We start from the raw sequence: 12,694 nt of genomic DNA on the forward strand, positions 1-12,694 counted from the left end.
CTTTTCCCCCTCTCCTGGATCTCTTTTCCAATCTCAAAGGTCAGCTGGCATATTTCTTTCTATATTGCTTGCAGGCAGAAGGGAAGAGGGGTCGGATCTTCAGATCCTGCTTCTGAGGGCAGATTGCTTGTCTCTGATTTCAGAGGGAGGAATCCCAAGTATCTTATAGCTATCAAGACAATGTCAAGAATCTGTAGGATTCCACTTGCAGTCAACATAACTGTGAGGGATGGGCCAATATAATCTCTGTATCACAGCTGGGAATCCAGGGGCAGAGAAAATGTCTCATGATTGGCCACAAATGGCTGAGGTGGAGCTTTGTGTCAAGGGTTTCCTCTATCTTGGCTCATACTGTTAAGCACTATGTTGCATCAATACTTTGGTATGACTTTGCTAATAAACAGTGTAGTTTTAAAACAAATAATATAAGAATATGTGTTTAATTGTAGCAGATTTGCTTCATTTAAAAAGGTGCTATGGGGTACTTAAATCAGCTTGGTAATTCTGCTCTTTGACCTGGAAGTGCCATCCCCTAATCCTAGATGAGACTTTGCTTTAGTTACTCAGTAGAGGGCTCAGAGCTGTTCTTTTCCCCATCCATCCCCCAGGTGCGTAACATGGTTTGCGAGCCCCAGAACTCATTTCTGGAATTACCAGAAATAACTCAGATCTAGCACTTAAGTTCTTTTGGGGGCGGGTGTTTATGTTAAAGTTATTCAGTCATAAAAGTCCACATTTTTCTCCTCTCTGTATCTCAATAACTTTATTATCAACATTGTCTGAGGGAGTTGGAAAGGAGAATTTTTAAGCTGGAGCCCTTCATCCAAAGTATATTTGGCACATTATTTTATGTTGAAAGCCTGGGCCTGATATGGAAAGCAGATAGTATCAGGTTAGACCAGTGCCATATTTTACTTGAATAGATGAGGTCAAGTCAGTAGACTATGTAATTGGTTGCATTACAGCCTCATTTGTCCTGTGCACCAGTAGCACTGATAAACCACTCCTGGCTGTCATATTTCAGTTATGACATACTATATGGGGTATAACACAGTATCATAAGGAAGCGTGCCAGCTGTGACTGGGTCATCTGAGCATGAGAGCAGCCAAAAAAGGTATGTGGGGATGGGGAGTGGGCAATATGAAGTGGCTCAAAAAGTTGTTCGGGCAAACTCTGAATGTTGTTTACAATCCTAATGAGGCCTCCGAGGATAAGGGTAAAACAGTGCTGGGGATATGATCTAACTTAGAGGCATCTAGAAATGTGTGAGTACAATTCTGGCATCTTGTTCTCCACTCCAGCAAGAAGATGACAAAGTGTTGAAGCTAGTCCAGAAGAAATTCTGTGCCAGCGGACCATATAGTGGTAAGGCGATGGCTAATAACAGGAGCCAAGCAGCGCACCATATTGTACGTGACACCAGCCATTCTGCGAAACAGCACTTGCACTGTCAGTTTGTGCAGGCAGGTGTCCTTTTTAGGATTTAGATGTTTGAAATAACTTGACCTTTAAAAAAAACCAACCAAACTACTAAGTCTGAAATTCTAGTTTTCAATGTGTTTTTTCCTCCTTATGTTCTGCATGTTTTAACTAGGAAGATTGTGAACTGCCTTTACATTTACTTTACCGTGTATTAATTGTGTGTGTATGTATCAAGGCACTAGGAAAAAATTTTACATAGTTGTTTTCCCCTATATATGAATATTTAGTTTTGTATGGATTCAGTGATACACTCAATTATTCTACCATCATATACCATTGGCAAACCATTGTTGGGAATATAGTGGCTAGGAAGTTCAATGTTTAGGGAATCATGAAGTTAGAAAGAACTAAGCCTTCTAGTATAACCCCTGCTGGAAGGTAGATACATCAATTGACATAATCCAGGCTGTAATCAGAGAGGACAGCACTTCAGAAATAGGCTTTAGAGCAAATAGCATAGTCAAACCATGTGTGCAGAAGAAAGCACAAAATAAAAAGGCAAACTAGTCTTTGGTCAGTCTGGAGTAGAAGTCATGCAGCAGGGAAGAAGGTTGGTTGCTGGGAATGGCAGCTGGCATGCCCACTTGCTGAACCCCTTTTTCATGTGCACTGCTGCTGGCAGCAGCAAGCAGGGAAAAAGGTTGGTCACTTGGAATGGCAGCTGGTGCACCTGCTCACAACTCCCCTCTTTTGCATCCTGCAGCCACTCCTGACAGGGTAGGTTGCTGGTTGCACAACTGGGGGGTTGTGAGCATTCATGGACTTTCTCTTGGCTTGGCTTGCTTTGCAGGACTGGGCCCGAGCACAAGAGGAAGTCTGGATTCTGGAGGGATGGATTCTGAAAGGGTTCATCTCAACCCTAAGTCAAATAATCCCCATGAAAGAACTTCTGTTGAGGAAAAAGACCACAATGTATAACATTCGTTTGCTGACTGTGGCAGTCCCTACTGCCTCAAGGAGAAATGGGGGGCCTACATGAACATATATGGAAGGAAACTCTTCTTTACTCTAGTGGGGCACAACTGAGGTACCAGATCCTTTTAACTTGTTCACCTATCCTGGCTGTTTCAGACATTTGTACCTCCCAGTAGCACAACACATTCCTGGTATTTCCCGGTTGAATTTGGTAGCAGTCAGCTCATAGCCTTATTCCTGTAGCCATCTGAAAGCAAAACCGCTTTCTGCTTTTTCTTACCCTTTCTGATTTATTGTATAGTGTGATCATGTCCCTATCCAGCCTTTATCTTTTGCAGAGGAGTGAATCAAGTTCTTTGCGTTTGTTGCCAAAGATACTTTTTATCAGACTTAATTCAAGATTCATGTGTGTATAAGTGAACAACACCAGATAATTCTATAGGGCTTATTTTGAAGGATTTATTTCTACACTTTTGTCATGCTATCATAAGAATGTATTTTATCTGCTTTGCAAACCAATGAAATAGTGAAGAACAAGTTTTACTAGCAGCAGTTCTCGATTATTGAAGATCCAGGTCTATTAATCTTTGAACAACAAGAAATTGGGACCTTTCTAGCCATAGTTGCCCAGTACTTCTGCAGAAGAACCTAGTCTGTGCAGCTTGTTGTCCATTTCTCTCATCCATCAGTTAACATACATACCTGAAAGCAGTAGAAACAGGTAGTTACCAGGAACTGCTAGAAAATGTAAACATAGCCACCATTTAAAGGGTTCAATCCATGCCTTGCACACAACAAATCAAATCACTATTTCTAGATTAATGGCTCCATTCTGTACACAGGGAGGAAGGCCCAGCAACTTCCTAAGAAAAGAGGACTGGACTTTTTCCATGCGGGAGTAAAATCCCAAAATCAAAATAGGAATGCCATAAATAAGTTGGGCCAAGGTCTTTGCTTTATAAATTTGCATGGCAGAGGAAATATGATGTCAACCTTGTGTTAAAAAAAAAACTTAAAATCTGCTGCTGGGCAAAGTTTGCTGATTAAATTGCTTGCCTACATTTTTCAGACCAAGAGCCCAGTGCTTTGCATTTGAATTCCTAGATATTTTATATGGGAAATGTGCTCAATGATATTGCCATTTATAGTCCATTTAAATTGTTTTCTAGCTTTAGAGAACACCAGGACTTATTATAATTAATGATCAGGTCATACATAGAGCAATAAGTTCCAAATGCAACTAGTAAACAATTTAACCCAGTTCTAGAAAGTGACAGCAATACAGCATCATCAGCATACAGAAGTAAAGATATCTTAGTATTGCACAGTCTGGGAGCATGAGAATTGGAGGTTATGGAAATGGAAAGCCAGATTATTTAAAAATAAATTAAAAAGAAAAGGGGCCAGAATACGACCTTGTCTAACTCTCCTTGTGACAAGAATTGGGTTAGTAGCTTGTCTTTGCAGACCATATCTGACTTCACTGGAAGTCTGGTTGTACAAACATCTGATATGGAACAGTAGGCGCTTATCCATGGAACAATTATGTAATTTAGGCCATAAATTTCCTCGAGACCAAATCAAAAGCTGATTTAAGGTCAATATAAGCAGCAAATAGCTTCCCGCCAGAAAATGAGGTATACTTTTCTGCCAGATGTGCCAGAACACAGAAATGGTCTAAGGGATAACCATTAGTTGTGACATGTGTGCATTGGTTTTAACCACACCATCATATTTTACAAGTCGGCTTGGTTAAAATGGGTTCAACCTTCTGGTTTTTGCTTCACACAAACTACTTCCCAATGCAATTAGTAATACAAAGCTTTAATTTTTAGCGGATTCTGCTTTTCCTTAATGCAAGTAGAATATGACTGAAACCATATGTGATAAACTGAAGTGTTAGTTCATGTAAATATCATGTATGACCTGATATTTAAATCTGCACATTTAAAGTGACCAGAAAATGTAGTTACTGCATTTTTCTACTGTTTATTTTATCTAGAAAACTGCATCAAAGAGCTACTGTTCTTTGCAGAAAATTTCAGTTGTTTGATTTCCAAAGTGCATTTACAGGTTGAATGTCAACAAACAAAAACAAAAAGGAAGCTTGGATGAATTTGTACAAGCACTGTACAAAAGTGCTGGAAGCAGCTGTAACTTTACTGCTATAAAATCTTGGGGATATTTTCCATGGGATTGGGCAGTACGCCATACCATGCATTGTTCTGTCAGACTTCCTTCTTCTCTTTCATATAGGTGAGGATTACCCTCTGTGGATGATTCCCATCAGTATCTGTACAAGCGAAGACCCAGCCCATGCCAAAACACAAGTTTTGATGGATAAGCCTGAGCTGACTTTGGTTTTGAAAGATGTGAAGCCAGACGAGTGGGTGAAGGTGAGCAGATGTAATTTCCAGCCTACCATCCTAAGGTGGAATGTCTCATATTTTACCTGAACAGCACCTTGACTGACCAAGTAGTCCAGTCTGACCTGCATATTTTTAAAATAAATTATGCCCTTGTTCTTGCAATGTTGTGACACCACAGGGCCCAAAGATCAGAGCTTTGGACCTGCAGCTTCTGTATTAGTTTGCACCCAGATTTATGCCATCAGCACTTGTATATATTTCTTAATATAAGCCTCCCTTGTAAGCATGTCTCTTCTGCTGCCAGTTTTTCAAATTGGGTTGGGATGAGCAGACAAGATGGTTCTACTATGGAAGATGCTGGGATACAGGCAAAGGGGGAACAACAATCCATAGAAATCTCACTTGTCTGCTGGGCATCCTCTGAGGTCATTCAGTGAATCCTGTGTAGTGTATTTGCAAGTACAGCTTACTGCAATGTGTAAGTGCAGTCAATATAGGTTTGAGCATTAGATGTAGGTTTTCCAATACTATTGCAATGTTAATTTTGCTGCATGCCAGTATTCAGATCATAATTCTTTGCCTAAACTACCTTGAAATTATTAATGAGAAGAAACTCAAAATGTTACTATAGTACAAAGTGCTATAGAATTAAAACAGCACAGCTTTTTGTATGAAACAGACAATGTTCAAGGGCCTGTAAAAAGTGATGCATACAATTGTGTCCAACAAGAGGATAACATGTTGCTACTGAACCTGTAAATAATCTCCATTTTAAATGACACAAAAACATGGTCAGTATGAACAAATTACATTTCATCTGGATTTCAGAGAATCTTCCAAATGTAAGGCTTCTGACAAAGGAATACCTTGTGATGAGCTTTGTAGGAAGGAGATCCCATCTCCTTCTTGCTAAGGAAAATGAGCCATTTTTTCTGGATTGTCAATTTGATAGTGCGGGAACTTTCATCTTTTCTCTAACTCTCTCTTTGGAATGTTTTCTCCTCTGTTGACGTTGTTACTCTGGTAGTAAGTCTTTTACCTTACTGCACAAAGTACTATTTATTCTGTTTGCCATTTCTGACTCAGAGACACAGACAAGGATAACTTGGAGATCATGTCTATATTTCTAAGTCATTTGTGCTGGCTTATTTTTTCCTTTCTATGTTTTCAGCTAAATCTGGGAACAGTTGGATTTTACCGCACACAGTATAGTTCAGACATGTTGGAGAGCTTGCTCCCAGCCATCCGTGATCTTTCCTTACCCCCGGTGGACAGGCTGGGGCTGCAGAACGATCTCTTTTCTTTGGTAAGTTCTTGCCTGGTGTTAATCCTGTTGCTGTAGACATGACTCTTGGTGTTTCCTGACATCTTGTTAGCCCTAGTTTTAAAATCCTGGCTATGGTGCAATTTCCTTGCAAGAGAACTTTTAACTTCTAATTCAATAGTCTGTACTTTGTGTAGTGTGTTTTTAAAGATAACAAAGAATCTGAAAGAGTCAATAAATTAAGCAAATAAAATATCAAGTGGGAATGCAAACAATGCTGCATAGGGAAATTCTAAAAGCCCAGTGGAATTTTTTACTTTCTTTGAATAGCTGACTTGTTTTATTTCTATTTGCTTTCGATATTCTCTTCAATTTGCAAATGTATGAAATACACATAGCCAACATTAGTACCATAGATTCCTCACATCTCTACTCATCTTGTTTTAGTGGATTTTCTTTAAGTGTTGAGCATGTGAAAATGAAGGCCTTGTACAGTAAGGCTGTGAGTACCTTTGCTTTCCACCTTGATTAACAGGGCAGAATGATTACCAGGGCTGTTGATTTTAAACAAAATTTTGCTTGGCTTCTGCTTTATTGTTCTTCAGAAGACAAATCATCTAAAATTAGAAATAGTAAAAAACACACACGAGTGGTTAGCTTAAGCTGGCATAATATATCATTTTTAGGTAAACTGGTTTTAAGCTTATATTCCTAACTCATTTTTATTCCTACTGGATTCTGGCTGTCCCCAATTTGATTAGGATGGAGGTTTGTGTAGTCCAGCATCTTATCTTCAACAGTAGCCAGCCAAGTAAGGAGACTGCCCTTGTTCTATATCTTGAGGGGCTATATTGACACAATATTACAAACCATGGTTTGCTTTTTCTGAACCATGATTTGAACCTGACAGATGATCAAGTGCTTTCTATGTTATCATAGTTTCTCTCCTCTCCAGTCAGGCCTCTTGCTGTTGATAGCCACAGTGTCTAAAATTCAGTTCCAAGGTGCATCGCTCCCTGCCTGTTTCACTTGCCTCTAGAGGCTGTGTGACTGGAGTGTGTCCCACAATTGCCACCCTTTCCAGGACATTCTATGGTAGTTGCATACCATGGCCATGGAAACCACTATCCTGTGTTCAGACCATACCACAAGCCTTGGTGGTATGGAGAACAAATTATTGTTTCTTATCATATCTTCTAAAGACCAAGTTTACCATGATGAAACATCACAACTGGGTTCAGACAACATGACAGACCAACAGTGGTAAAAAACCACTATGGCTTCTGGTGTTGTCTGAACCCAACCAATTTTTGATTTTAGGTGACGTTTCTAGCTTCAGAAATTATTTTTAAAAATGATGAAACTGAGGCTATCCTATTTCAGGTACATCGTGAGATGGCAAGACTCACTGGAGAAGACCATCATGCTAGGGAAATTCAAAGGCAGAAGAAGGGGAAGATCACTATGAGATGGATCTATTCCATCAAGAAAACCACAGCCTTAAGAGCTGAGCAGGGTTGTCAAGGACAGGACATTATGGAGGGCATTCATTCATATAATCATCCTAAGACAGAGACAACTTGACTGCATGTAATAATATCATAGATAATAAGCATTGATAAATGCACCCTCCATGAATCTGCCTAAAAGCTGTTTAAATGACTGGCATGAGCCCCATCTTTTGAAAGTAAATTAAATACATTGGTTCTGTTGTACGAAGTACTTCTTTTTTCTGTCCTGAACCTATGTGTCAATCCATTAGGTCTTCCTGAAATTCTTCAATACTGAGATGGAGGAAAAATCTTTCTCCACATCATTTTGTATTTATGTAACTCTTTTCCATGCTATGCGTGGAAGCTTGACTTGATCTTGCTGGAATTGTATATGGTACCCTGCCAATCATTCAGTTGAGTTGACAACCAGGCAGAACCAGAAATGTCCTGCATAGTGACAAAAGAAAAAGGACCTGAGTTAAGGGCATGCTGAGTCTTCCAGGCTAGCCAACATCAGAATACTATGATTTAGTCCCATGTGAACTAGAATTGTACTTTTTCTCCCTTTCTTGCCTGCAAGTTTCAGTCAACATCCAGTCTTCACACATGAGGAAGGAATCCAGAGGGCTTTCTGTGTGGTTTGTTTTAGTTTGAGAAATAAGTGTGACTTGTCTCTTTTCCTTCTTAGGCCCGAGCTGGAATTATTAGCACTGTAGAGGTTCTAAAAGTCATGGAAGCATTTGTGAATGAGCCCAACTATACTGTGTGGAGCGACCTGAGCTGTAACCTCGGGATTCTCTCAACTCTCTTATCCCACACAGACTTCTATGAGGAGATCCAGGCATTTATCCGTGATATATTTTCGCCCATAGGAGAGAAGCTGGGCTGGGACCCCAAGCCTGGCGAGGGTATGAAGATTCCTCTGTGCTTTATTCTTTCAGTGCTGAATTTTTACCCTGTCACTTTTGCTGTGGGAGAATAAGACCTTTCAGGACATTCAGATATTCAAGAGCCTAACATAAATTAATGTCCAGTTAGTCTTGCTATACAGAGTTATGGAAATTCAAGAAGCAGCAGGGCTGCTTGTCATTCAAGAGCAGCTTGTGTTTAGCGGGAGGGATTCTATCTTGGTTTGGTTTGCTATTTGATGTAGATATGAAAGTTAGAGAAATTGCACCAAAAAAATTTTTTTTTGAAGACTAGTTAAAAGAATGAGAGCCACTGTGGAAGACCAGTGTTGGATTCAGGTCAAATCTTAGCTCAGTTATAGACCTTGATTTGCCACTTACCCATTTCTCACCCTTAAGTTTTTCAACTTTTATAATGAGAATTATAGTGCAATGCAAGAATGGAGAAATGTTAATTGTTAAACGTTCTGTCTTGTTCATATGAAGAGTCAAGCTGTTAGTTTTTCCAGTATGGCACAGGCTACTCCAACTGGTAATGGTTTTCTAGAGCCCCAGACAGAAGATTTTCCAGTTCTGCTGCCTACAATCCTTTCCCTGGAAATGCCACACCCTCTCATCAGGCCTCCAGGCAATTACAGATTTCATGCTGATGCCACAGAAAGTATCTAAGCTCTCTGCAGAGTGTAAACTAAAATACGGATGCCAGTATTTAAGCATTTAAAGTACTTAGAACTGCTGTTATGTTAAGGTGATAGATATGTATTATTAATAATACTGCATTCCCAGTGTTGTACCTATCTGGATTATTGTGAAGTAGAATAAGACTTAAAGATAGAATTAATCAGGAAGTTGTAAAAGCTCTGTCACTGCAGTTTAGGAAAAGGAAGACATTTTGCAACATGTTTCACAAAATCCTGGCTCAGTTCCCTGGAGGGAGAATTGATAAGTTTGGGTCCTTTTCAGTTCAGGCTCTGTGATCTCTCATGTTCAGATGAAATAAGTGCTTCTATCCTTTTTCTAAAATAAATATATGTCCCATTTTTTGTTTTCCATCAGGCCATCTAGATGCGCTTCTGAGGGGTTTAGTATTGGGCAAGCTAGGAAAAGCTGGCCATAAGGCAACATTAGAAGAAGCTCGACGCCGGTTTAAGGACCACGTGGAAGGGAAGCAGATTCTGCCTGCTGATCTGAGAAGTCCTGTAGGTTGCTTTAAAGGACCTGGATTTCCCCCCCACATCCCTTGCCTGTATATAAATCCAGTTTTTCATACATTGTTAAGTAAACCTGTAACTTGCCTGCTTCATGCTGTTTCCTGCTAGTTGTTTATTAGTAAGTTTATTTTAGTAGCATTCCACCATCCCTCCAGTCAAAGCAGTTAATTCTTTCCTTTAAAATGTTAAATTGTGAATACAGAAAATACCCTAATTGCATTGAATGGGGCATGTTCATGTAGCTGCAAAGACTGAAGCTTTTGAGGGTGAAATCTAAAGGTGAGGATTTGTTAGAACAATTAGTAGTTAATATGTTGCTTTCAAGCAGCCTTTAAACTGTTTTAAAACAGTCACACTCTCTTTTCAGGTATATGTAACTGTTTTGAAGCATGGTGACAGTACCACCTTAGACACTATGTTAAAGGTGAGTGTGGTATATATTTCTATGCATGTAATCAAGCAGAGAGAAAATATTCCAGACATAAATGAGCCTGCTGTGCCAATATGTTTCCCATTGGTGATCCAAAGAGGCACAGGTGCTTTTCATATTTACAGTTCTGATAACTTGTGACTTTTGTTTTGTCTCTCCCATGTGACACAACAGCAGCCAGGCCTTAGTAATGCTTACTTTTAAATTCTCTTGGATTTAGTGGGAGAGATGTTTTTTAAAAGTACTTAAACCTATTCCATTGAAATTAATGGGATTTAAAACCACATGTGCTATGTATGTTCATTTATATATAAGGTGGTCAGGGGAATTATTCTTTGGATTTAGTCCTATTAATATTAAAATGTCTAAGACATAAGGTCGACCAATTAAATCAGTGCTGGAATTGAGATTCCCCCTCCTCCCAAAGTGTTGCATTTATTTACACAATGTCTAAAGGAAAAACTTGGCCATTACACATCATTATCTAATGAATATTTTGTTTACTAGTGGTTTGTCTGAAAGATCTGGATTCCCTTCAGGGTAACGTCCTAGAGAAATGCAGCTGAAGGAAACATTCCAGGGTTCTTCCATTCATTGGGATTGTGCTTTTGGCTGTAATGGCTGCTGATTACTTACAGAGCTATCATTAGAGTATTCTCATGTTACCCTTTAATACATTCTGTGGTGAATGATTCCACAGGTTGATTGTGTACTATGAGGATAACTAAGTCTTAAACATTGAAACTGTTGAAATCAGTCATGCTGTGCCCCTCCCTGTCAGTTTTTTCCCAGCTTAAATGCTTTACTTACTTTAAATCAAATATAGCAAACTTCAGTCACTTCAACATTTTTTCATAGCCTGGTAAAGTGACCCCTTATACCATCTGCAGCTATACTAGGTCCTGTAAAGCACATTCTGAATAGCATATATAAAGAACCTGGTTATTGATACACTTCAAAGAAGATAATACAAGAAATGCCCTGAAATGTAGATGAAATGCAAGTGACTAGAAATTACTCCTCTTATATCACTGTGTGAAACTTGGATGCCACCTAGTGGTTCTGTTGCTAGACCAAACCCACAATTACTCGGAAGTGTGGCCTCTGTTTGACCCCCACTAAACTAAGTGGCAAATATTCCTGTGTGGATTACCCATTGGCCATGTTCCCGGTGGCTGAGCAGGTTTGCTAGTATACCACATGTCAGGTTTCTAATTTAACTTCACTGGCTGTAGCTTAGAGGAGAGGATGTCTACTCAAGGAAGGGAAGGATTCTCATGTCATTTGCTATTTTTGGGGGGTTTGTTGCAGCTCCACAAGCAAGCTGATATGCAGGAAGAGAAGAACCGAATAGAGCGGGTGCTTGGCGCAATATCTCAGCCAGAGCTAATACAGAAAGTTCTCACTTTTGCACTTTCAGTGAGTATATGCTGCAACAGCAGGGGGTTGGACCCGATGACCTCCATGCTCCCTTCCAACTCTATTATTCTGTGATTCTATCCGGTGCATATGCAGTTGCACAAGTATGGAGTTTGGCATGTGGTGTCAGTTTCAGCACCCTGAGAACACTGGTTTTCATTATTTTTTTTGAATGTCTAGTCCTAAAGGCAGTAATGCAAGCTTAGAAACATACAGGCACAACTAACAGAAGCAATATAAATAATGTAGAATAAGAACTGAGAAGTGAAGTGGAGGGGGCAGCAGTGGCAAAGCTGCAAGACTTGTACAGATTCAAGACAGGTTCATAACTACTAGCCCCTCTGTCCCTGTATTTTTTAAATAATTGGCCATGTGTTCACCTTTTCATCTAAAACTCAGGAACTAGCAACTTGTTTTACTAAAGAAAATGCATGTGATGGAAAAGCATGCACTAGTTGCTTGCCATTGATTAGCTGCTGGATGTACCTTTCAGCCTCTTGTTTGCATGACCAGCAGTATTTTGGAAGATTTATCAGTGATTGCTGCTATTTTCCTTTGGGGATTCTGAAAGAGATGGCTGAGTGACTTGATAGAGAATCCTCACTCCTCCTGAGTTGGAGCACATTTTTCTGAGTTGTAATGCCTTCTTCAAAATAAATATTCTCAATGCAAGATGGTATGAGATACTTCTAACGTCCCAGGCACAAGGTTAACAGAAAATAGCACTGAAATTATGTCATTATTATAGAAGTAGCATTGTGAGAGTAAGTTGCTGCTGTTAGGATAAAATAGGTGTGAACAATTCTGAGAAGAGCCAGTAGATAGGTAATGCAGGATTAAACTGAATTTACCAACACAATATTGCTACCAAAAACAACCTTCCCATATCTCATTCCCCTTCCTTCTGCTTATAATGGACAGAAATCTGTGTATGATTTCATCATAGTATTTATTTTCTTAAATTGAGGGGGATGAAGAAGCAGAGGAATTCACATAGTGGTGCTGAGAATTTATAAATTTCTATTACTTCATATATCAAAGGGGACAAAAGTTACCATATGTGGCATCAACTGCATGTTTGTTATGACTTGCCAATACTGTTAATGATTAAACTCCATGGAAGAAGTTAGGAGGGTGGTTACTCGGAGGAGGGCTTTCTCAGCGGTGGCGCCTAAGTTATGGAATGCGCTCCCCAGAGAGGT

General features: G+C 39.6%; 1 protein-coding gene across 1 annotated transcript in view; it reads left to right on the forward strand.

Annotated features, from left to right (window-relative positions):
• Positions 1-12,694, forward strand: part of NPEPPS (aminopeptidase puromycin sensitive) — a 78,896-nt gene that overhangs the window by 61,825 nt on the left and 4,377 nt on the right. Inside the window, exons 14-20 of the mRNA XM_044444603.1 lie at positions 1,303-1,366; positions 4,655-4,794; positions 5,939-6,073; positions 8,213-8,432; positions 9,489-9,631; positions 10,011-10,067; positions 11,385-11,492. Coding sequence (XP_044300538.1) covers positions 1,303-1,366; positions 4,655-4,794; positions 5,939-6,073; positions 8,213-8,432; positions 9,489-9,631; positions 10,011-10,067; positions 11,385-11,492 — 867 coding nt within the window. The remainder of the gene's footprint in view (positions 1-1,302; positions 1,367-4,654; positions 4,795-5,938; positions 6,074-8,212; positions 8,433-9,488; positions 9,632-10,010; positions 10,068-11,384; positions 11,493-12,694) is intronic.

The sequence above is a fragment of the Varanus komodoensis genome, unplaced genomic scaffold (assembly GCF_004798865.1).
Source record: "Varanus komodoensis strain SLA01 unplaced genomic scaffold, ASM479886v1 scaffold45, whole genome shotgun sequence".
Lineage (NCBI taxonomy): Eukaryota > Metazoa > Chordata > Lepidosauria > Squamata > Varanidae > Varanus > Varanus komodoensis.